Source organism: Dermacentor andersoni, chromosome 3 (genome assembly GCF_023375885.2).
Source record: "Dermacentor andersoni chromosome 3, qqDerAnde1_hic_scaffold, whole genome shotgun sequence".
In the NCBI taxonomy this organism is placed as follows: domain Eukaryota; kingdom Metazoa; phylum Arthropoda; class Arachnida; order Ixodida; family Ixodidae; genus Dermacentor; species Dermacentor andersoni.
This window is the reverse complement of record NC_092816.1, coordinates 187,635,157-187,660,454: the sequence shown is the minus strand read 5'-3', so window position 1 is coordinate 187,660,454 and position 25,298 is coordinate 187,635,157. Positions and strand designations below refer to the sequence as shown.

The 25,298-nt window shown below is 45.7% G+C and overlaps 1 protein-coding gene across 3 annotated transcripts in view; it reads left to right on the top strand.

The window, feature by feature from the left end:
• LOC129385579 (uncharacterized) overlaps positions 1 to 25,298 on the top strand; it is a 39,115-nt gene that overhangs the window by 2,109 nt on the left and 11,708 nt on the right. For 2 of the 3 annotated variants that reach the window (XM_072286830.1, XM_072286829.1), the window contains exons 2-3: positions 1,304 to 1,451; positions 8,137 to 8,172. In XM_072286830.1, the coding sequence (XP_072142931.1) occupies positions 1,363 to 1,451; positions 8,137 to 8,172 (125 nt within the window). In that variant the 5' untranslated portion in view covers positions 1,304 to 1,362. The remainder of the gene's footprint in view (positions 1 to 1,303; positions 1,452 to 8,136; positions 8,173 to 25,298) is intronic. The other variant, XM_072286831.1, reaches the window with a different exon arrangement.

Below are 25,298 nucleotides of genomic sequence, written 5' to 3'. Positions count from 1 at the left end.
ATGGTATGGGTCCCCGGCCACCGAGACATTCATATCAATGAAATAGCCGATTCCTTAGCACGAGCTTCTCTAACAGGTCCGGCGCTATCTGTGCTGCCGGCAGCTGCGCACATCACTGCAGCCAGATATAGGCAATTTTCTTTGAGCGAAGACAAAAAAGCCTTTTCATTAGCAAAATCTAGATTTTTTGCACCTAAATTATTCTTGGAACCGGCAATGGTGTCCTAACCGGAAATTCGAAGTTTCATTTACTAGGCTGCTTGCCGTATTTCAACACTTAATTTTTACTTGCACAGATGTGGTCTGCATGGCGGTAAACCCTCTATGCTACCTCTGCAATGAACCGGAATCTATAGATCATTTTTATTATCATATCGGTGGTTTTTTACTCATCGAAAAATGTCTAGAAATTCTACTTCAAAATTTAGGATTGCCTTTAAGCAGTGCTGTTATACCCTCCTTTGGAGCAACGGTATTGGGATATAGCCACACGAACGTTTGCCTAGCCATTTATAATTTTCTATGTGGCACAAAAAGAATGCCTTGTTAATAGTTTAGTTTCAGCAATTGATTTACTTCTACTTCTATTTAGAAAATTCAAAAAGTAAAAGCACAAATTCAGTTTAAATCTTACCATTATTATTCAGAATTTAGCTTACTCAAGTTTAAGCATATCCTTTTTATTTATTTTTTCTCTTTTTTTAGTATTTCTATCTACGCAAGGCTTACTATATTGTATTGATCAATACTTTATCTCATGTATTCACAGTTTATTTTTCATCTTGGATTATATATTTATTTTCCTTTCTTGTTATTTATTAACCAATTTCTTTTATTTATTTAATTGTATTACCACCCGATTCGTGGCCTATCCCCCATAGTTGGTTTGCGCCATTGAGGTTTCATCATCATCATCATCCTTTTCATTATCATCATCATCACCACCAGTCGCTGCAGTGGACGCATACCTGGAGTGCGCATGTAGTGGACGGGTCGAAGGTGTGCGCCACTGCACTAGCATCGGTGCATCCTGCGTTCAGTAGCTCGCCGCGCTATGCTAGAATGCCGGATAAGGCGCTATATTGCGAGTCAGCGAGAATCTGCTTGTTTGTTGATGAGGAGAGGTCGTTATACTAATTCGCGATATCTTTACCTCGCCGATCTGTAATGGAGCACGAGTGCCAATCGAAGCGCAATTTCTTTGTCGGTAACTTCTGCGACATGTGCGACGCAACTTGCTAACTGCGGATGTTGTTTCCAAGCACAACATTGTCTCTCCACACCTGCCGCTTGTGTTCCGCAGTGAAGCCGCGAAAGAAGGAAGGCAGCAAAACAAGGACAGGAGGCCCATACCGAGCAGCCATGGCTGCCGACGTGGCGGTGGCGCCTCGCAACCGCATCCCAATCTCTGGCGGAAACAGCAGCGAAACGGTCAGCCCCAGTGCTTACATGTGAGTGTTTTTATCGGCGTCCAACCTGCGCTTTCTCTATGCCTGGCGACATAACTTTTCCCGGAACGGAAGAGAAAGCTACGAGAGCGGAGCCATCTGGATTGTGTTGCAACGAACAGAGCAGGGGACGCCGCTGTCGCTATTATAGAAGCGCTGGAAAAGGGGTTTGTGTTGGAGTTTATGCGGAACCGAATTATGCTTTCTCGTATATTCAAATTACAATCCGACGCTATCATGTTTTTAGGTTGTGTGTAAGTCGTACTTTAGGATTTTTCTGACGCTTTTTACTAAGACAACTTCAATTAATTCCGTAACGCCTCTGGGCCACGCGGAAGGCCTGCGTGGTTCGGAATGATTTTTCGCTCACGAGACACCGGACACCGACATCGGATTTTCTGTGACATGGGGCTTTTAACGCTATCCCGTTAAAAGCGTGCCGCTCGTCGTCAACAGCATGCTGTTTCCACATACCAGCACAGCGCCGAACGACAGACGGTGCAGGAATAGCAAAATGGCGCCGCCACGTTTAAAACAGTCTATAGAGAATTCTGGCAGCGACCCGAGCAGAACGGAACCGGACTCAAGCGACCCCTAGCACTGTCACATAGCGGCGTTTTTTGAAGCCAGTAATTCATTATCTCTGCCATGAACAGTTTTGTTTCATCCAAATGGTAGAAGCAATGGATTCCTACAGGCCCTTTATTCGATCATTATTTTACAGCTTTGATATCAGCGTGCAGTTTTGCAGAACACCGCCGCTCCCTTATGTTCTCAGTGCTTCGAGGAAATGGCTAGACATTGCAACAATTAGTCTGACAATGGCGACAATGCTGTTCGCATTAATATTACCGGTGGAGTTAAATCGGTGAAGGAAAAAAAGCCTTCAATGGCAATTTAGCGGTAAATGGCAGAGAAATGCGTGAGCATTATTACGTCCAATCTCTTTATGGTGCTGCATCCATAAATTTAACCAAGTTCACCACATTTCAAGGTGTTTAAGAGCGCAGCTCTTAGGCGCCCGTTCCTGCGTTGAGCGTCGGCGTGTCTCGGTGGCGTAACCACGCGAACGAGTACAGCGAAGGATGAAAGAGCGAATCCGCGGGGCGCAGCGGGGGATGAAATACGGCGAGAGCGAAGAAGCGCGAGGAGGAAAGCTGAGGAGGAGGGTGCAACGGAAACATGAGGAGCAAAGCGGAGGAAGCCACCCTGAAGCATCACCAGGTTGCACTCACATCTGCCTATCTGCCAATATTACATAGTCTGGCATCTAGACTGACAGTCTGGCATCCTCCAGTCTTGCATGGTCTGACATCCAGACTGACATTGTGGCATCCACAAGTTAGATATTTGTACAAAAAAAGAAAGAACTGCTTCACACTGGAGGAGGCGAACTAAGAAGCTTAGCAACATGTACGCGAGCGGTATTGTGAGCAACATGGCCGCAAAAACGTCAAGCGAAAAGTCAGAGAGGCTGAGGTAATCTTATGGGTGGTGGCAATGGAAAAGAAACGCACTATGAGTAGCTACTTAAGAAGAAAAATCGCAATCAGGAAAGAAAAAAATTGTGATAAGTCAAAGCAAAGTTCATTACTTTTCGAAAGCGAGATAAGCATACCTTAGAACACGCACTTATAACGCGAAATACAACAAAGAAGAAGAAGAAGCATGTGCTTCTGCGGTAAAGCTAGGGGAAACGATGGAGCATTTTTTGTTAGAATGACAAGGTATCTGCCCAGCGGTAGATTCGGGCACCTCTGGTCTCCTTGAAGCCTTTGGGTTCAGCGAGAGCGGAAGGCAGGTAAACATGCCCGCAGTAGAGATTAAAAAGAATTCACTGGAAGATTAGTGGACGAAAACTAGGCAAACCACAAACAAGAGAAGCGTACGAAGACAAGGTTCCGAAGAGGGGTTCAGGAAACTTGGTGACGTAAATTCTTTGTGGTCTCCTTTCCTGCTTTTCTTTTTCCTTGAACATAGGTAGCATATTAGCCAATACAATGAGGATAACTCGGTGGCGCAACCCACCGCCCCGTTCTGAAGGAGGCATTCATAGCATCCATCTATGCGCGGCAGCAGCGGCACCGGCCGTGCGGGCTACAGAAAAACAAAGAACCAGAAAGCCCGTCTTCGCAAGCATTTCCCGGTATTGAATTATGGGGTTTCAAGTGCGAAAATGGCGATAGAATTATGAGGCACGCCTTAGTTGGGGACTCCGGATCAATTTTGACCACCAGGGGGATCTTTAACGCTCCGCCAATGCACGAGACACGGGCGTTTTTGCATTTCGCCTGCAATCGAAATCCGGAAGCCGCTACCGGGCTTTGATCCCGCTCCCTCGTGCTTAGCAGCGAAACACCGTAGCCGCTAAGATACCGCGGCGGGTCTTTCCCTGTAAAGATTGCGTTGCATAAGCTGCTGTCGCAGGAAAGCGGCAACTGTGTGGCCGGTCGATATAGGCTTCACAAGTTTTATTGAATTTTTAAGGACAAGGTGTTGCAAATAACATGATCCTAGTTCTTGTGCTGGATTATTCGGAGAGGCGGACATTACATGCACGACAAATCGAAACAGATATTAATAGAATTAAAAAGGAACACTGCTTATATTTTCACTGAATTACTTTGCGTCATATATTGCAATTCACACATTGTACCCGGTCAGTATGTAAGGCGTCTCCAGTTGGAATTCCAGAATGACGCCAGTTCGGAGATTGCGCCATCAAACTCGCCGTAAAAATTAAAACTCGCCGTAGTAATATTAGTAATATCCCGAAACAGGTGTGACTCTAAAATTTATTTAAAGTGGACACGTCTTGGAAGCTCACCGGCTAAAATTCGTAGATTACAATATGACCCCTAAGGTAATTAGCAAGTTAATTAGTATTTTTTTTAATTAGTCAAACAAGTCTTGCTATTTCCGGTGCTAGTAATGTCGGCCTCTTGGAATAATCCAGCTCAACGACAATGATTACGCGATCTGCTCCAGGCGATATTTAAAAATAACAAAACAAAAATGATCACGCTATACATAGCGCCGCACGCTGTGGCTCTGGCAATCGGTGCGGAGATCGGCGCGATACCTCAATATGTCGCGGAATGGACACACACGCGTACAGCTGCGCTCAAATATTACATTAGGGAGTGCCGTAATCGGCGATTTCTACAGGAGAACGTCATCATTCGCTATATATATATATATATATATATATATATATATATGTATATATGTGCGTGTGCGCGCGTGTGCGCGTGTGTGTGTGCGTGTGTGCGTGTGTGCGTGTGTGCGTGTGTGCGTGTGTGTGTGTGTGTGTGTGTGTGTGTGTGTGTGTGTGTGTGTGTGTGTGTGTGTGTGTGTGTGTGTGCACGCTTGCCCAATACGTGCTACATTAAAGTGTTTTTTCGAGCGTGAAAGAAGCCTGCGAATACACGCAAAATGCCTCGAGCGGCCAGTCGCGTGGAAGTTTTGCATGCATTTGCGAGCTTCTTTTACGCTCAGAAAAACACTCTTATGTAGCACGTATTCAGCAACAGAAGGCTGCATCGAGAGTTTTTCATGTCGCTCTACAATTTTCTCATTGACACCTTTCATCTAAATAAAATAGTAGAGAAGCGTATTAATGAATTAGGCGGAATGAAAAATATTGTTTGAGTATCTCCTAGCGACGGCAAACAACATTACCTTTCTTCTGTCTGGCTACGCGGCATCTGCATATTTTTAAATTGTGGCTAAGATTAGCTGGGACACGCTGTATATGCTCACGCTTTTTTCAGCTCTCTACCTATACCATGTCACCGGCTTTCCACACTTCACACATACAATTCTTTCCACTCTGAACCTCTTAATGTTAACGCATTACAAAAATCAGGACAAACGAGATTGACACAAGAAAATAATTTACTCCAATTTTGTGCAAGACAAAGCAGCTTATTTTGGCCCGACCATGCACCGGCAATGGCGTATCTTGCAGAGACGTTTTAGATTTAGCTCAAGGGCTTCAGATCCGCTGTACCAATTTTGATTGCATTTGCTAACTTTAAAAGAAAAAAAGTATATCTCGCGAATGTGCTAATAAGATAATTCAATTAGGTTGTGAAAATGTTAATAGCCAATACTGAATCTTGGAAGGAAAATCTTGCCGAGGATATTTGCCACTGTGGAACTCGGTAAAGAAAAAAGAAACAATATCACAATTCCGTAAACAGCACTTAATAAGACATCTAAAGGCGACCAAATCGTGCTATGCAATATACAACTCATTTGCCAGTAGCAAATTTCCAATGCCCGCCTAAGCCTTGTAACAATTTCTCGGAAGTTGGAAATATGTATGCCAACTTTAGGTACTCTAGCATGGGCATCAAAACACTATAGGCTTTCGCAGTTTCCATGATGTTCGCCGCTTTCAAAATTCTTCTCGGGCGGAATGACATCTTGGACGCCTAGACTTCATTTAATCTGGCCGTGTTAAGGGCAAAAATGCGCTGAATGCGGGCCACAGAACCTCTCAGCTGTTCTCATGTAGCCGCCATCTTACGTGCGCACAGCAAACTGGACTGTGCAAGGTAAATATACCTGGTAGCGAAGCTTCCATAGGAGCCCATACGTTTAAAACATGGCGGTCCATCGGCGGTTCATGGGGCTTAGCGCCATCTGTATGTGGTGGAAACACTTCCGGCGGAATAAAAAATAATGTGACGCCATGTCCGGTAAAAGCAGAAGTGACGTCATTTTGTTTGCGAAGGTGCGAAATTTTTTTCGTTGGCCTACTTTTGGAGCTATATATTCAAATGCCCCGCCATTCGACCTGATGGGTGTTTCGAGCTTTCAGCGCAGAAAGCGATGCAGAAAAGGCCAGCCGTACGGTTGTCGAAATCGCACCCCTGCACAGAACATACTTTCTTTGGAGGCCGACGAAAGCTTTAGGTGTAGAGTGCTGATCCTGTCGTCGCGCGCCAAGCCCGTCGGCCTGCGCAGTCGCACGAAAACAACTACACAATTATCTGGCGGTCGTAACTGACTACTTTTGAATGACCAGATTAAAAAGTGATGAAGCTACTCGCGTCACCAAATTCAGACAAACTTCGACAAGCAAGAAAGCACAAAATGTGAGGGGGACGTATTTCCACAGGTGAACTTTACGAGTGCGCCTTTCTGCTCATTTCACCATGTGCATTGCATTGCGAGTTTTAGTGGCGCCAACGCCCCCTGTAACAATGGGCGCTGAAAAGAAATGCATTTATTAATAATAATTACATTAAATAAACTTGTATTTTCTGAACTCTTCACGAATATATAATATTGACCAGGAATTTTATTTTCGTCGAATGAATCTGTCTCGCTTTAATTAAAAAGAAACGCTTTTCTCTTTCCCAATCTTTGTTCTCTCCAAACATAGTCGCGCTTCAATCGCTGCTCCCATAACCCCCCTTGCTGATGTCGGTGACAATCTGTACTGAACCGCTTTTCGCCCGAAGCTTCGCGACCCATTTGGATCGACCTTGGATTGGACGAGGCATTGACCCATGTGAGGCTGTGGCTCGAAAAATGCTAACACTTGCGTTCACTTGGCCGTGCGCTTCAATAATTGTTGCGTAAATAATTACAAAGCAATTTTGATTTCAGTAGCACACAATTGTGTTTGTCAGCGCTTTTATCTAAAATAAAGTTGCTATACGACTTATTTAGGAGTAAAAAAAGCAAGAGATGCTTCCGGCAAAGATGAAGGCTGCTGATTTGGCTATTTGAAAAACGTCGCGGGTTCCCGCCCCCATTCGCATAAACAGCCACGTCAATTTGACGTCCAGACTTTGGAATAATTTCAGCTTGGAATACCGTGGTTTGAAACAATGTATCGGTGATTGCGAACATTTCTTAGTACGATGTTTACAGCTCCGCTTATCATCCACCTTCGCAGGGCCGCATGGCCTTGAATTTGTCCACACTACAGCAATAGTTTCTGCAAACACTTGCCAACCGTGGTCTTTTACGTGGATCAATGGAATCACAAATTTCAACGCCTAAACAACAGCGGTACTTTCCGAGACGCCGCATAAAGGGGCTCCTAATTAATTTGGACCTCCCGAACTTCTCCAACCTATACGCGACCATCTTTCTATTCCACCGCCGGTTGAATGTGACCGTCGCGGTCAAACCGGCCACCTCGTGGTCAGGTGCGGATGATCACAGTGAGTGAGCAACCACTTCCAGGGCTTACCTGGATGCCAAAATGCCTTTTCTTAGGCAATCCGTGTGGAAGCACCGTTGTGGCGCAGTGGCTATGAAATTACACTGCTAGGTCAAATTCCCGCAGTGGCGGTGTCATTTCTACAGGGGTGAAATGAAACAACGCCAGTGTACTGCGCATTAGGTGCAAGTTAAAGAACCCCAGGTGGTCAAAATTAATCACGAGCTCCTACTACGGGTGCCTCATAATCATATCGTAGTTTTTGCACCCAGCACCACAAAATGTTTTCCCCAACCGTGCGCACTAGTAGGCTTAATCTTATGGCTAAGAAACTTCAACACGCTCAAACCGCTGCTATGCTGCGCTAGCCAGGCTCTCAACTGTTATTCTTGTAACGGTTCAGGTACATCGACTGCATTGAAACCTGTATGTGAAGTATCGGAAGTGATGCGGAACTCTGTCAGGTGTGTGCAACAAATGTTGCGTTGTTATTCTGTTTTCCAGGAGGCACATAGACAGTGTGGTGACGCCAGATTTCACGTAAGTGTGAATGGCTTAATTGTCACTAGAAGCTGGCTGTGTGCTCGGTTTTCTTGTGCCGACACGAAACATTGTAGAAACCATCCTGACGGCAACTTACATACATTTCCGTGCCTCTCTGTGTAGATGCTTCAATTTCTTGGTTCGTTTTCTTCACGCATTTTTATAGCTCTAAGAATAGATGCACGTGGCGGTGAACAGTGTAAATAGGATTGAGAGAGGTAGCGGGGAGGGGAAGGGAGGCACATCATAGGGAGAAGGAATAGCATAGGGTGAAGGAAACTGTATAAGCAAGGCGCGATAACAATAAAAAATAAATGAAATAAAAGTAACTGTTTCAACATGAATGATTATACTTCTCACGTGCAGTAACTTGGGCGAAAGTGCTTGTTAAGCTTGACAGCTTCGTGCGACGTAGAACAATATACCGCCAGTACGAGAGCTCAGGGAATATTTTCAACGCTCCTAATTGAACCATAAACGTTAATCTTTCGCTACGTGCTGCGCTCATAATGCTACCCATTGTCACATAATGTAGTGCCTTTGGACGGCGATGCCGTAAGCGCCGCTATTTTTGATCACGTGGTTATGCGTCCATTGGTTGCCTTAGCTGTCCCCGCTCCCTCCTTGATTACAATGCATGTGCATGACGCCGGTGCGGCTTCGCAAGCATCTGTTTCGGCGGATATTCTAGGAAGTGAGTGAGTGGACGACACGACAATATTTCCGTAGCTTCAGAGGACATGGAAGTGCTTTCTAAGCTGATTGCGCCTTGTGCAAACGGTGCGAGCAGCGTATACGTCGCTTGTGTACTTGGAGCGGGACTGAAACTGTACTCCAATGTGTCCAAACTTTCCGCTTCTGGATGAAATCAGAATCAGTGTCCGCTGCTCTTCTCTCTTTATTTACCAATCATAATGAAGCAGCGGCTTGCTGTTTTGTGACTAGCGTTCCTCAGCGCCGTCAATATATCACTTATTTTCTGCTTAATCACTCGCAGATGAGTGCAGTTGCGGTAACTTCGTCCTTGCCGCGCCCAAGGCTCGCAAAGTACATGCTCTGTTCTTTACAACAGATTGTAACAAAATGTATTATGGCTCGCTTACTCTGTCTACTGTCCGAAAACATTCAGCTTCGAACATTCGGGCGCTGTTTGCGTAGTCGTCACTCATGCATCGGCGCATTGATTGAAGAGCACGCATATTCAGTTATTTTTGTTACGCGGGCGATATAGACGGCGTAAGTTTGAGTGTGAGTTGGTATGCATGTGTCCAGATAACGCGCGAAAAACTTACTACACCAGGCAGCGGCGCTAATCTCCTAATTTGTCACCGTGCAACATCAGGTATGCACTTGCTCTTGCCGTGGTTACCCGGTTGAAGCCTTCTGTTTGCATGTTAGAGATACAAACAGAAGACAGCCCTGGCGGATGGGCGTCCTTTCTTATCGTCAAGAAAAGCCGTGCATCGCGAAGGGCCAGCAACACAAACAGTCCCCGTGTAGCAGCGGTCCGTGAACTTGGCCACGCGTGTTCATTCCATACCTTAAATTCCAGCCACAATTTATGCAGCCAACTACTGCACGTCTCCCTTCTACCGTTCCACATTTTGCAACATGAATGAATGAAACTGCGTTGGCCATCAACCAGTTGCAATTCAGACAGCTGAACGCATTGTAGCAGCGTAGAAGTGGTAATGCTTTCGCACTCACACATTCGCCTGAGGCAACGCGAGGCTCCTGGCCGAAAGCGCCATCTAGTTCCTCTTGAGCAAAGTGCTCTGTGAATACTCAATAAACCTAGTTTCGAGCAGAGTTCGCTCGGGACATTGGAAAACATTGCTCACAACAGTCGTTGGACATCTTCGAACCCTATATTAGGGTTTGTTTTGCAAGGGCTGTACCTGGTGCACACATATTTAACTTCCCATACTGTCGCACCAGAGAGGCTGCTCCATTTTTGCCAAGCTTGATCGCGATGGTGTGCGCAATTATGAAGGCAGCGGGCTAAATTTCGCGCTGCTCGTTTAACGCACTTGTAACTATCCGCATCACTTCAATACTTAATTTATTCCAAAGGAGTTCAGTAATTATTTACAATGCTGTTAATTAAACCGGTAACGGTAATGTTACGGCATATATGGCACCGAAAAATACCCCCTCTCTTTTCCAAATTTCACAGAATTTGCACTCGTTGTCGCGTATATAACCCTGGGAGACATTGTAGATAACGGCATTATGATACTCTGGAGCGTTCGAAGAAATTATTTTCTGCAAATACTGTAAATAACGTTGATAGATTAAGCACGTCCTGTACGTAAGCCATGATTCTTGTTGTAACGAGATAATCTACCGCCCATAGTTCACTAAGAAGACAGAAAAAACGGACTGCGCTCCTCAGTTAAACTATGAAAATTATTAGAAAATGAGTGTCGAGTAAATGTTTTCACGGAATATAATATTATTCCAAGCATTTTTGGTATACGACCCCCAAGACATGACCCTTATTTTCCCGAACGCAAAATTGCTGCTGTTCTTGTCCCTTGAAGAAAGTGGGAAATTTTGCGTTTCATAAATCGCCTTTCAGCAGGTCGAAAACGAAGATTTGTCAGTTTCGATTTAGCACCTACCTTCGAACATTTTTGAAATTTCTTCAAAGTATAGGCTTCCTGTATGTTCTATTTAAGGGAGAAAGCTGGGCTAGTTGGTGGTTATTCGTATAATGGGACATCGCACTAGCGCGTAAGAATGGATACGGACAGGAACATGAAAAAGACACACCGAACGCTAGTTCTAGCGTTCGGTGTGTCTTTTTCATGTTCCTGTCCGTGCCCATTTTTATGCGGTAGTGCGATGTCTCCTTATACGAATGTATGTTCTATGTTTGTAGAAAATTGTGAGAACAGGCATATGGCGTTTTTGAATGCCTCTAGTCGCGCGAACAGCTTCACTGTTAAAACGTGGCAGTGTATAAGTTTCAGGTTGTGGAAGTAACGGGAACCTGCACGGGCGCACTGTTAGGGTTCGGTTGGCGGCTGAACAGAAGAACCTTTGTCAGGGCAACATGTGCCCCACAGGCCTGTGTCGTTGCCAAATCTTCAAGTTGCCCCTTCTTTAGTAATCCTTGAACCTCGACGTACGAGGTGGGACGCGGGTGTAAAGCAGTACCCCTTGCACATGCGCCTGCCTCGGGACACAGTATATAATATTTCTTATGTAATCTTAGACACATCAGAGATACGTACATCGGTCTGCGCCACGTGTGGAAAAGAATAAACTATTTAGCAAACATAAATTTAATATACCCAAAAACTTTTTTCTAGAACTTTCTATTATCTGGAATTCAGAGCCGTTATGAACCCACGTGAACAGGTTGGAACCGCTTCGAACCGCTAGGTCTTTTGCTCAGTAGCTGCACCTGAACCGAACCGGAAAATACGAGAATATCGAACCTGAACCTGAAACGAAGCTGAAAACTGCCTCGACCGGCCAGTCACGCGGCAATTTTGCGTGTATTCGGAGTCTTCCTTCACGCTCAGATATACTTTTATGTAGCACGTATGGAACAACAGAAAGCTGTATCGGGAGTTCTTTTTCATGTCGCTCTGCAATTTTCTCGTCGAAACCTCTAATCCAATTATAATATTTCAGAAATTGATTGATTAAGACTAATTACGTAATTACACGGGATGCAAAATATTATCTCTGTATCTCCAAGCGGCGGCAAGCAAGATTACCTTGGTGCTGCGCAGCTACGTGGCATTTGCATATTTTTAACGTTTGACAATATTTACTTGGGGCACCCTGTTTATGTTAGGTCTTGTACAAGACAGTTTTTTCCTCTATATTTTTATGAGACTAGGCATTTCAGTTCTTCAAGCGAATAGCTTTCCTATGCTTTTCTGTAGGTCAGATTTGTGGGAGTGAAGGCGAGGAAAGGCGCCAACGCAAATGGCGTGTGCTCTTAGGGGCGAGGGAGGAAAGTGCAGGGCCGAAGGTTGCGTCGTGCGTCAGCTCTCGCGGTGGGAAGGGTCACGAAGGAGGGGAGGGGGGCACACTGTCGCTCGGTCGTCGCGGGAAAGCGTGTGGGGGAAAGCATAGAGTTTCCTACAACAATTACTAGAGGGAACTCTGGCGCTAGAATCGTTCAGCCACCAAGGGAATATTTGGTAGATGAATCTGTTTGATCTTCGTGCTGGTGGATTCAGGCGTTGTTGCGGTTTTGTTTATTGCTCTTTATATGCCTTCAGTGTCGTCAATTTCACCGCAATCTATACCATACGAAGTGCAGAAGACGGCGCGAACATGCACTATCGCTACTAGCTGAAACGATTCAGATTGTGGAGGTGGCCAAATAGAAACACACCAAACGTCTCGAGGCATTAGCTCGCCCGCGCTAAATTCATAAGGGCGTTTTATGTCACTTGCCGATGCAAATGTCCGTGGCGTAACGGTTTCAATATCGGGATTCTGTGCTAGAGGTCCTGTGCTGCAATCCAGCCATCGGACAATTCTAACGATGTTCATTTAATTATTTGTTACGCAGTAATTTGTTGAAAATGACGAGTTTTACAAAGCCACGAAGCCGTTCGAAGTTAAGAGGAGCAATTTTGGGCAAATCCCCGCACTTTCCATAATTATAATGTTGGCTGAACCGCCCCCATTGCAGTTCCCGTAGACACTAGCGCCATAGATCCCTCCAGCGAGTATTGTATGAAACTCTATGAGGGAAATCACTCGTGCTCCCGGCAGGCGAGTGGGGCAATGGAGCCAAAGTGAGGAGGAACGGAAGTTTTTGCGCGCTCGCCTATCGAACATCTGGCTGGCCGTCGGGTGGTGGCCCGCCTATCGTGGATGACCGGGCGGACGAAAATCCATGACGGATTCTTGTCCACGATAAATGCAGCTGCAATTCAGGCGAGCGCTTCATAGAATGTTGATGGTGTGGACGACAGCACACCATGGAGACAAGTGAACGCGTGCGCTCTTTGCGGCTGTAAAGAAGGAACTACGGGAAGGCGAGGGAAGGCGATGAGAAAAAGGGCATGTGCTTTCGCGCAACCGATTTGCGTGGATGGCTCCAACGCGGAGAAAGGAGGGAGAAGGGTAAAACCCCTTAAAACTTCGTAAAGTAGTGACACTCTCCTCCTCCGCTTTCACTCTTCCTCGTTTCTCCTCTCAGTCACGCTCCCTCCTCGACCGTGGGGCCGCCTACACTGCTCGAGCGTAGCAACGGCGCCAACATGCGCTCCTCACCACTCCGTAGACACTTCTCAAGCAAAAATGGCGCTGATAGACGGCGCGAGGACCCACGTGATGCTATTAGGCCAATAACGACGTGGCGTCGGCCTTGGTCAGAACGCGCGAGGAGGAGGCGGCATTCTTCAAAGCGTGGCGGTACTTTACGAAGTTTAAGGGGTTTCAGAGAAGGGGTGGCTGTCGCTCGCTCGCTCGGGCTAGTCGCTTACATTGACAATTATTGTCAACGGCCTGTGAATACCTTTCTTCGAAGGTATTGGACCACATACCAGATGGTCTGCTAACAATATATTTATGTGTGATACTTCCTAACTACAAGAGAACTTAATTGACAGTAGCAACCAGCCTGCGTTGTCATTTTCATGTTACACGCGATAATCCGCGTATTGAAGACTAAGTAACCAAACTGCTGCTAGTGTCAATGCAGTTATAGGTTTGCTGAGGCTGCTAGTCACTGACTTAACTTTCACCTTACTCCAAAACAGTAAATCTACGTCGTTTGCTGAAAGACTGTTACAGTGAGGTATCTCTTGTTGCGCTAGTTTGGTCCTGCGGTTCATCATTCAGCTTTCTTGCACAGTCCTATGAATATAGAGGTATTAAGTTGCCCCTTTAAATTTTCAACGCAAAGAAGGTGCGTGTACCCCTAGAGAAATCAGGTCCCGTTCACAAGAGCATTCAAGTTACTACTGTGTGAAGAGAAAAAAAAAGACGGCGACAAGGTAGCAAACACACAACACATGCGCATTCTCGATACTGTTTCATTCTGAAAGTAGCTACAAATAAATAGTTGACCAAAGTTCACGTGCCATCATACCTTAGGCGGAACTAGCGGGCTAACAAAAATTTACTATATAAGAAAAAATATTTTCCATGTAGGGGCATTCAGCATACCGTGCTGCAGAGGCACGAAAAATCTTGATATGTGAAGGCTATTGGCAGTTGGCTTAGGCATTATTTTTTAGTTCTCAAATATAAAACGATTGCACTATCTCGCAGTTCAGTTGTTCTCTTTTCCATGTTAGTTAGGGTCCGTGCTACCAAAAATTGTGGGATGCATCCGTACTCGGCAAGTGTTCAGCAAGGTGGGACAGAGCTGCGTACTTCAAGGACTGGTGACGTTATCGGAGGCGTGTGTTGACACTCCTTCCACTTTGCCACATCCAAAGATTTCAGCGCGACAGAAGTATCCCTTAAACTAGATACGTACTACAAGGAACGGACAGAGAAGTGCGCTTCACTCGGAATACACCTGGACGTGCGAAAGAGTCAGTTTAGCTCATTTTCGGCCACCTGGGCGAAGGACTTTGAAATATTTCTTGAGGCCGAGAATACAGTTGTATTCGGTACCGCAAGGTTGCATTGCTTAGTCTGTGCAATAATAGGCGTACATGCTGAATGACAGCGATATTTTTCTTGTGTCTTTCGATGATTTGCGCACCTTATTAGCCTCGACGGTTTCTATTAGTCTGTTAAGTGTTCTCAAAATAACGTGACTATAGACCTCAGACTCTGCCCAGGCGGCGCTGCGGAAAAACCCGCTACCAGCGCCCCCATCGCAGCCTTGGCGCTAACTGAGTAGTGCAAGGAGAGCTGTCCGCAAGCGAAGGTGCATAGGCCACAATGGACCCTTCTCTTTCGTTTGTGTTGAGGCCCGGTTTCCTAAAAATCAAGGACCTGGAAAGCTTCTGCCCATCCACGCTTCGGAAAGGAAGCTCAGCAGGGCGAAGTGCGTGTACAATATAAAATAAAGTCTCAAGTGTTATTTCGGCGTGCTGCAACTCGCAAATACAGAGAGCATCAGGTTTGTCTGTATATCAGCATAAAAATCTAAGCATTTCAAATTGGTTCACATTGAATATTTGAAAAAACACAGTCGAGCAGGCTCAGCACATTGCGAAGCGTGCTTGCTGTATCGGCGCAGGACTTACAAAATACCGAAAGTGGAAATGGGCTCGCGATACAACGATGCTCTATAACAGGATTTTGAATTCATAAACGAACCAAAATGCTTGGTTAAGCTGACCTGCCAATTCTCTCCGTTGCACTTGTTGAGTCAAGCGGAGGCGGACGTCTGTTTAAAGGTGGAGATATCGATGGCACATAAGCAGGATGGTTCACAACGTTGTTGTTTCTGTTACTAACGATGTGGCGGCTGCAGATTCTTGAGTTTTCGCTTGGCTACCATTGTCCTCCGTCAGGGCTACGCAACACAATTACAGAAGAAAAAAATTGTCGCACTTTCTCATGCGAGCCGCTGTGTTGTGGGGAATGCAAGTAATCCGATTACCCAACAGGTTGAACGGCCCGTATCCAGCGCTCTCGCCATTCCCCTTAATACGATCGCGATAGAAATCGGTAAAACTGAACGTTGTTATTCCGTCCTTCAGGTTCATGGAAATTTACAACACAACAGTAACGTATATTGCGGCCTTTCTTCGTAGCGCGCGGAGCTATCGCGGTTGCCTTCGTTTCCGCCATCAGTCTGAAGAGTGAGCCAGCAAGCGCTTTATGGCTGTTCAGCGGCGCGTCCGACTAGCGTAGAAATTCATAGCTGTCTGTCTGGGTGTTAAATGCGCAAAACACTCGCAATATGGACCAAAATCTAGTTAAATCGTTGTTTCGCAGTCGCTAGCTGCATAGGCAACTTAGCAAGGGAGTCGGGCTTCGCCCTACTCAATTACTGCCTCTTCGCAACGGCAGGTGGCGCTACGCGTCTTGCAAAACTCCAGAGTCTGACGTCCATAGGGGACGTTCTCTGAGCAGAGCTGATCAAGCTGGGAAAAATAATCTATCCAGATGTGCATCTATTATCACACGGACTAAAGACTGTGCAAACTGTATTATCGTGCCCCCCAAAAAACATTCGAAAGGTTGCACTCAGGTGACAAAAAGGAGCGAAACTGCCTGTTCCACCCGTCAAGGCGTATGGCAAGTGAAGCAAACTTGTTCCTACGTGTCTTCTAATGTAGGAACCTCTGTCGGGCCGTTATCGTTGCCATTTGTGGCATTGTTTACTTGATACCCTTGTTGTGCAGAAAATCTTACGTAAACTGGAAGTCGCGTCAACACATGCCATTGAGAACATGAACTGTCCCTGAAAAGCGCAGCTCTGTCACACCTGGCTGTACATTATCGGGAATGCGGATGCATCGCAACATTTTCCAGCACACGGGCCCCCTCACAATAATAAGGGAACAAATGAACCGTGGAATAGCGGAAGCGTTTTGTATTAGAAAACTCAAAAGAAAATGCATCAGCCAAACATCAGTAGCACTCACAGATCAGTGTTTGTATCTGCGTATCACGATACATCAAATGGCGACGTAAGGAAAATATCTTGCTACACAGATTAGAGAATTTTAGTGCATCCGGTATTCCGGCAAGCGCGGGCGGTTCGCCGGTTGAGCGGGAACGTAAACGTGAGCGGCTGGGTTGGTGGCGCCAACTGGTGGTGCAAGGCTCGACCACATAAAGACAGCCAATCACTATATTCGTCTTAGCTGCTGGTGTAAATTATTGACTAGCGGCGTAATCTTGTTCACAATTACGCCACTGCCGAAAATTTGCACCAGCACCGAAGCAGGATATGGTGGGTTACCGCAATTTTAATTCTGTGTTTGTCTGTTTGAACTCCACGCCACCAGGCGGCTGCACTGCTCCAGCCACTTAGTGTCCCTGTAGACGCTCCCGCAGGGAGCAGATTCCTGCATAGGTCCACCAGTATGTTTCGGCTATGCAGTGAAGCCACTCCTTGCGTGCCTAGGGGGCAAATGCCGCGCGGTGTTGCATTTGCTTTTTTGCATGCTGGTGGCGAGCTACATGCACGAAGTATTCGCAAGCGCTGAGCAAGGTGGCACTCTTTAATGGAGGCTACGCTCGAACTACTGGCGTAGCCGGAATGGGGCAGGGTTCCAATCCCCGAGATTTTGTTTGTGCACACGCATATACAAACACACGCACGAACGTACATATAGGGGGGGGGGTGGTAGGACCCCCCTTGGTCCCCCAAAATATTATCCTGACTATGCCCGTGGCTCGAACAGCGCAAAAGTTTGCGTGTAAACGCGCTCTACCTTGCAACAAAAAGTGGTGCACAGTTTTCCAGCATGCCTGTGAAGTTTTGTCACAGAGGCTGGAAGGCAAGAAATGTTTTAAAGGGTGTTCAACAAAAAAAACTTCACACACGCAAGGTGGACAATTACGTGAGCGCATTTCGGCAGCCGATACGAGCCGATTAACGATCATTGCCAAAAGAACTATCGTGCCTGCAGTTATGCCAGGGGCTGCTAACAGAGCGCCATTTATCACCAACCGTAATTCACAGCAGCTACGCGTTTACGATATATGCGCTGCTGACACGTAGATTTAAATGCATTTCAAATGTTCACATGCGCACATTTTATGCAAAGATTATTTTTGCGATTCATTCATGCCGCAGTCTTACCAGCTGCTTCGTAGAAGCAAGTGTTCAAGTGGAAAAAGATGAAAGATGGACGGGACTCTAGATCAAATTTATTTCGTACAAGGGAATGGATGACCAATGGCTGCATGCAGGCAGAACGGCTAGAGTGTCGCTCTTAGAGCCATGGGGGCAGAATTCAAAGCAACTGGAAAGGCAAGATGGTATTAAGAGTAACAAGAGGTTATTTTTATTGCGCTAATCACGTCAAGATGGCAAACTTGCAAAGTAATTAGTCACACATTGCAGACTGTAGTATGACACATTTTTCTTGATATTTTCCTTCTACTCGGATCAATTTGCTAATGCACAGGGCTTATTAAACATGCAGGCATATTTTCACATTCCTAATTTTTACGAGGGCCGATCGAACAACCAAGATATTGCGGGCGATAAATGCTGAAGCTATGGCAGCTGTCTCGTAAGCCAGAAAACGCTAGGTTTCCGCTTACTAGAAAACAATGAGCACTAGTGCATCAATCAAAGTTACTTGAAAATTAGAACCCCGACAAAAAAAATGACAGGAGGGAGAAACAAGGTTGAAGCGGGTAAATTGTATCTGCTAGTACTTACTTTGTTTGGACACACTGTTCGAGACCCACATAGTCAGAACAACCGTACGAGCAAGACAGCGAATTAGGCTAGTTGGTAATTTAATATTCTTGGCGTATATGTGCGCCGCGACGCAGACGTGTCGTTCATTCTTTGTCCAGAGTCTGCGTCACGCTTCATATATACACGAAAAATCATACAAGTTATCCCGTACGCATCTCAGCGTTAACAGGGGTGTTACTCGAGATAAATGTTGCTTTATTGTAAAGAAGGCTGAAGTCACCTCTGCACACAAGGCGAACGCATCTCGCATATACTGTTCCCTTTCGGAGCCGGCCGGTTGAGGCTGATACGCAGTCGTCGGCGCACGTCTGCCAGTCCGCGCGGCACCGCATAAAAAGCTTCGCCACCTTCCGTGCGGTGTGTGCAGTTTGGTGCGCTGCACCCCGTCATACGGGAATGCAAGTGTAAATATGATATGTTTCGTATCACTTCACCAAGGGCCTTGACTTAATATCGTCGAATAACGTGCCTACAGCCTGGAGCCGATGGTTGCAACGCACGCTCAACGGTCCGCTGATTGCAATGACGATGGAACTGACGGAAACGAGTCGGCATCACGCCCGTGAAGTTGGCTTCCCAGCGGTGCAGTTGAACATTCGACGTCATATTACGCCACGTGATAGCTCTCGGCGAACAGCGGTGCGAGTGGCGCCGGAAATGTTATGCGCAACTCTGCTCACTCCGGGAGCATATGCAGGAACACTAGGAGGGGTGCGGGAGTTGGGAGTGCGCTGCCAGCATGACGCGTTTCAGTCCGTTCGCACTCACCCGCGCAGCCTTACATTTCGGAGGCCACGCGGAGGCTTCGCGGCGGCGGCGGCAGCTGGCGCCGTCTGTTCTTAGGGAAGTGCGCAAGAGGAATGCCACTGCACTACACGCCTGATGCATAACGCGGCTTTTACTTCGTATTTACTTTGTTTTGAACTCACTGTTCTAGACCCCCATAGTCAGAACACTCGTACAAGCAACACAGCGAATTTGGCGAGTTGGTGAGTTACCATTCTTGGCGTACGTGTGCGCTGCTCATATAGACCTTTTCATCGGGCGAGGAGGATAGGGCGCGCGGCGAGCATTTCCTCCTCTCTGGCTTGTGCGATCCGGCGCAGCGCTGCTTGAAAGTATTGCTGTCGTGTGCTGCGGAACGATTTCGGAATGTTTTAGAGCGTACTTAGTGAAATTTACGCCGTGTCCGTTCATATAATGTCGTCAGGGAAGCCTTTCGGTGCATCGCTAACAACAGTAGGCGGAAATATGTCTTGGGGGGCAAAAATGTGACGCGCTTTATCAGCCCTGGTGTGTGTAGGTGTTGTGAACTATTTTGTTTATATCGGTTTTAATTCAAGAAAGAAAACCGTTGTCTCTGTATCACCGGCACGAAATGGTAAATCAGCTCACTGTCTGATCGCTTGGCGTAGAGAGTAAAACATAAAACATAAGAGCGCATGCTCGAGCACGGCCAACTTAAAGCAACCACGAAACATCTAAGCGGCAGGACCTATCAAACATTTATGATACACCGGCATCATTCTCACGCATTTCAAGTCCAGTATGCTTGAAATTACTATATGTCTACGCTAGCCTTCCTGCATGAGGCCGATGGCGCTGCTCAACACAGCGATCACTGCGGTTGGCAAAGCAGCAGGATACATATATAAGTTTCGTGCTTCGGCATTGCCTTTTTGTCCTGTATACAGCCATAATATACGAGAAGGATCGCATAAAAAGAATGCGATGGCTATTTTTGAGGACAAAGTTTCTGTAATACGTGTGAGTGCGTCGTAGAGAACGGAACGAACACAACTGAAAAATACTTCGGTTATCATCCTCTTTCTCGAAAAAGCTAGAGAAAATGGGCTAACGCCGCAATACGACCTCGTATAGTCACACCGCACAACCTTTATAGATATATAACCGATGATGTCGTATGCTTGGACCATGCGCTATATAGAACAAAGATATCTGTAATCCAGCACTTACCGCTGCTTGGGACGCTCGCGCAGTTCGTAAACGGTCGCTTTGCTGGACAAGCTTAATTCAGACTATAAGGTATGCCGCTATTACTAGCCACAACTATTTTATTGATGGGCGGAAACCTCATCCAACGAACTAAGTGGTCCCACAATGCAACCTGCAGCGAACAGTTTGAACGCCTGTCGAAATATAACAGCACAGCTCCTATCGTAGCAGAACGGTGTCCATGCTGTTGCAATTGTCGCGTATGTTGCATTTCTGCTGAACCTCAGCTTAGAACTGGAGGATAATACTGGAATAAGGCCACATTAGTGAATGGAACGTTCAGAAATACAAAATTGATCTCCGAGGCTGATTGTAGGCTCAAATATATGCGCGCACACATCGCGCTGCGTGCTCCGTCCGCCTCAATGCCAGCAGAAAGTCCGGCCATGCCGACTTAAACCACTTCAGTGCGTCTCACACAACCGTTTAGAGCGTAGAAGACGTACGTCATGCTAAATAAACCGCGCGAGCGCGAGAACAAACATCACATCACATCACTTTATTTTCCTTAAAGACCCCTTTCGGGGTGTTACATAAGGGGTGGGGTTTACAAGATGCAGGCGTTCACAGAAGTCGAAAATGCGGATGGACAGGTTATGGCAGCGACATGGTGGGGAAGGCTGTTCCAGTCAGTTGCTGTTCGTGAAAAAAATGAGTTCATGAAGGTAGTAGTACGGGCTCGTGGACGCAAAACTTGAAGAGGGTGACCGATGCGATGGGATCTGCGTGGTGGGGGTGCGCAGATGTATGGTTCTTGTCTTAGGGGCGAATAAAAAAACTTGTGATACAAAACAAGACTGGCAATGCGACGGCGAGCAGAAAGATCACACAAGCCTGATTGTAATTTTAGAGATGATATGCTAACGTCGTATGAGTATGAAGAGTGAATAAATCTGGTAGCTCGGTTTTGTACAGCTTCGATGGCATTTGTTAAATATGCTTGATGAGGGTCCCAGATGGGCAATGCGTATTCCAGTTTAGTTCTGATAAGTGAGATGTATGCTTGTAGTCTGACGTGTTGAGGGGCTTCCCTCAGGTGACGTTTTAAGAAACCTAATGTTTTATTAGCTGATGATATTAGGTTAGTTACGTGCAGTCGCCAAGATAAGTCATCAGAAATGGTGATACCTAAGTATTTGTAAGACGGGACGAGGTCAACAGGGGAGTTAGAAATGAATATTCAAAAACAAAAGGGTTGCGACGGCGGTGAAAAGACATGTACTTACATTTGTTAGGGTTGAGTGTCATCATCCACTGCGAACACCAGTTTAGCACGAGGTTTACGTTTGCCTGAAGGGATTCTTGGTCAGAAGGGTTAGTTACCGAACGATAAATAACGCAATCATCAACGAACAAGCGGATATAGCAAGATACGCGCTGGGGTAAGTCAATGTAAATGAGGAATAACAAGGGACCGAGGACGGAACCCTGCGGGACGCCAGAGGTGACTGGGAGCGGGTTGGAAGATTGGTTATTAATGAAGACAGACTGAGAGCGATGCGTGAGAAATTCGTTAATCCACGCGATGATGTTTGGATGTAGGTTTAATTGGGAAAGTTTAAGAAGCAAGCGTTGATGAGGTACTTTATCGAACGCCTTAGCGAAGTCTAAGAAGATGGCGTCAGTTTGTAGATTAATATCAAAGTTGGCGTTAATGTCATGAAGAAAAATGGCTAGTTGAGTCTCGCACGAAAAACCCTTACGAAAACCATGCTGTGACGGATGAAAGAAGTTATTGGAATCTAGGAATTGCATGATTTGGGAGTAAATGACGTGTTCCATGATTTTTGCAGGGAATACTTGTTAATCAAATGGGCCGATAATTAAGAGGAGAATCAGTATTACCTGTTTTGTGCACGGGAACGACCTTCCCCACTTTCCAGTCGTCTGGAATGGTTCCTTCGGAGAGTGATTGTGACAACAAACAGAAAATACTGGAACAGGCTGGGTTAGCGTTTTTCAAAATTTTTGGATTGATGTCATCTATGCCGGCAGCAGATGAATTTTTCATTTTATCTATTATGCACGAAATTCCACTACTGCTGAAAGTTATGGCGTCCATGGCTGTAGTAATAATAAGTGGTAATGTAAAACATGGTGCTTCGGATTCGTCGGTAAAAACAGATGAAAATGCAGTGTTAAAGATGTCTGCACAGTCGGAATCAGCCACGATTTTACCAGCATTGTTAGTGAGGGTGATAGCACGCGCTTCCCTCGGGTTTATCACCTTCCAGAATTTCTTGGGGTTATCAACTGTCATTTTTGGTAGTACTACTTCGTAAAATGAACGCTTAGCACTTCCAATCTCGGCCAAGTATGTGTTCTCAGCTTCATAATATTTTTCCCATGCGTGGGGGTTTGCGTGGCGTTTCACTGTACGAAATGCGCGTTTTTTTTTCTTGTTTTCGAGCCTTCTCAGTGTCTTTGTGAACCAGGGTTTCTGATTACTCTTCCGTAAACTGCATGACGGAATGTATTTATTTGTTAGTTCGATAATTTTATGCTTGAAAAGGGTCCAGTTCTCATTTACACTTCTGGAAAGATAGGACGTTTCAAAGACCGATAGAAAGTTCGTTATTTCAGAGTTCATTGCTTCGTAGTTTCCCTTATCGTAGAGCCTAATAGTTTTTTGAGAAGTTTGTTTTAATTCAGGTTCGAAGTTAAAGTTGGCATGGATTACTTTATGGTCGCTGATTTCTCGGAGGCCTGTAATGAAATTAAGGCTGTCTGGATGAGTGGTCAGTATGAGATCCAGAGTGTTCGCTGCTTCCCCTGCGACGGGTGTCGGTTCGGATACAACTTGGGTCAAGTTAAAATTAAGGCAAACCTCAATGAAGTCATTCGGCTCTTCTTGACTAACTATGGGCTGAGGTTGGTTACTCCAGTCGATATTGGGGTAATTGAAGTCCCCAAATAGTAGGATGTGTGCTTTAGGGTGCTTTGATACTAGTTTATTTAGAAAATTGTGAAGCTTGCGGGGAAAGTCGGGACTTTTGCGAGGTGGCCTATAACACACACCAATTAATAACGTCAGAGGTGAGGCGCGGCACATAATCCACAGCATTTCTAAGTCTGACGCGACATTAATGGCAGAACAAGACAATTGTTCGCTGACTGCAATTAGGACTCCTCCCCCACGAGAATACTTGCGATCAGCGCGAAAAAGATTAAAGTTGGACAGGTCAAACAGAATTTCTGAGTCAGTGATATCGTTGGTCAGCCACGTTTCGGTTAATATAAGTAGACTGCTGCCTGACGAAGTTACAAGGTTCGATACGATATCGCGTTTCGGCAGGAAGCTGCGAATGTTATTAAAGATTAATGATAGTGAACCGTTGACACATGGCGTAGGTGGGGGATAGCGCGATGACCGGCAAGGATGAGTTGATTGTTAAGATATTTCTTTTACAGATTCTGAATGCTCATCAAAGACGTAACGTTTGGGGCCAATATGCAAAGTTTTAAATCTCAGGGAAAAAGGCACGGACTTCGCCCTGGCAAAAGCGACAAGATGTTTCCGGCAGTTTTGAACGTGGCGCGAAAAGTCTTCACCTACGCTGTCGTCTGTACCTTTGAATTTTGAACCTTTAGAAAGAATTGATTCGTTAGTTTTAAAGGATGTAAACTTAGCGATAATTGCGCGTTTTCTGTCCTTAGAGTGTCGTCCGAAGCGATGCCAGAAACTATCGCCAAACGTATACCTGCCATGCAAAACGGAGCGTTCGCCCAAGCCAGCATGCCGACTGCTCATAGATGGCATCACTGCGTAGCAATATGGTGGCAAAAAAAGAGCATGAAGGAGAGCCAAGTGGAAAAGGAGCTGGTGCTGACAAATTTAAGCTGGAAGAAAGCGGAAGAGAAAATTTCTAAGCGCACAGCCACAGGGCTAGACGAGGTTCCCGTTAGGCTGATAAATGAACTAGGACCAAAAAGTAAGGAAGCTCTAGTGAAAGCAGTTGAAAAAACTTTAAAAGATAGACGAATACCAGACAGTTGGCGATAAAGTAGAATGAATGGCTTCAGAATAGGTAGGCGTGTGGATGATAACTTGTTTCTTCTTACTCAGTGTATTGAAATATCAAAAGCAGAAAGCAGACCATTGTATGTGGCATTTTTAGACATTACAGGAGCCTACGATAGCGTAGACCGCAACATTTTGTGGGATATTCTGGAAGGAGAAGGCTTAGGTAACGATTGTCTACAGCTTTTGAGAGAGATTTACCTAGAAAATACCACTTGCGTTGAATGGGAAGGTATGAGGAGCGAGGAGAAAGTTCATATCAACAAGGGAATGAGGCAGGGGTGCCCTTTATCCCCGCTGGTGTTTATGATGTACATGGTGAGGATGGAGAGAGCGCTAGAAGGAAGTAATATCGGGTTTAATCTCTCATACAAACAGCCGGGTACAGTAGTAGAGCAGCAACTCCCAGGTTTATTTTATGCGGATGACATTGTGTTGCTAGCTAACAAGCAAAGTGATTTGCAACGTCTGGCTAATATCTGTGGACAGGAAGGGAACAATTTAGGTTTGAAATTTAGTGTTAGAAATATAGGTGTTATGGTATTTAATGAGAGCAATGAACAGACAGTGGAGATACAGGGCCAAGAAATCCCTCGGGTAACAGAATATAAATACCTTGGTAAATGGATAAACGAAGGCAATAGATATATGAAAACACAGGAAAAAACCATAACAATAAAGGGGAAGAGAAATGCAGCCATAATGAAGCACAGAACGCTATGGGGATACAATAGGTACGAGGTCCTCCGATGTATA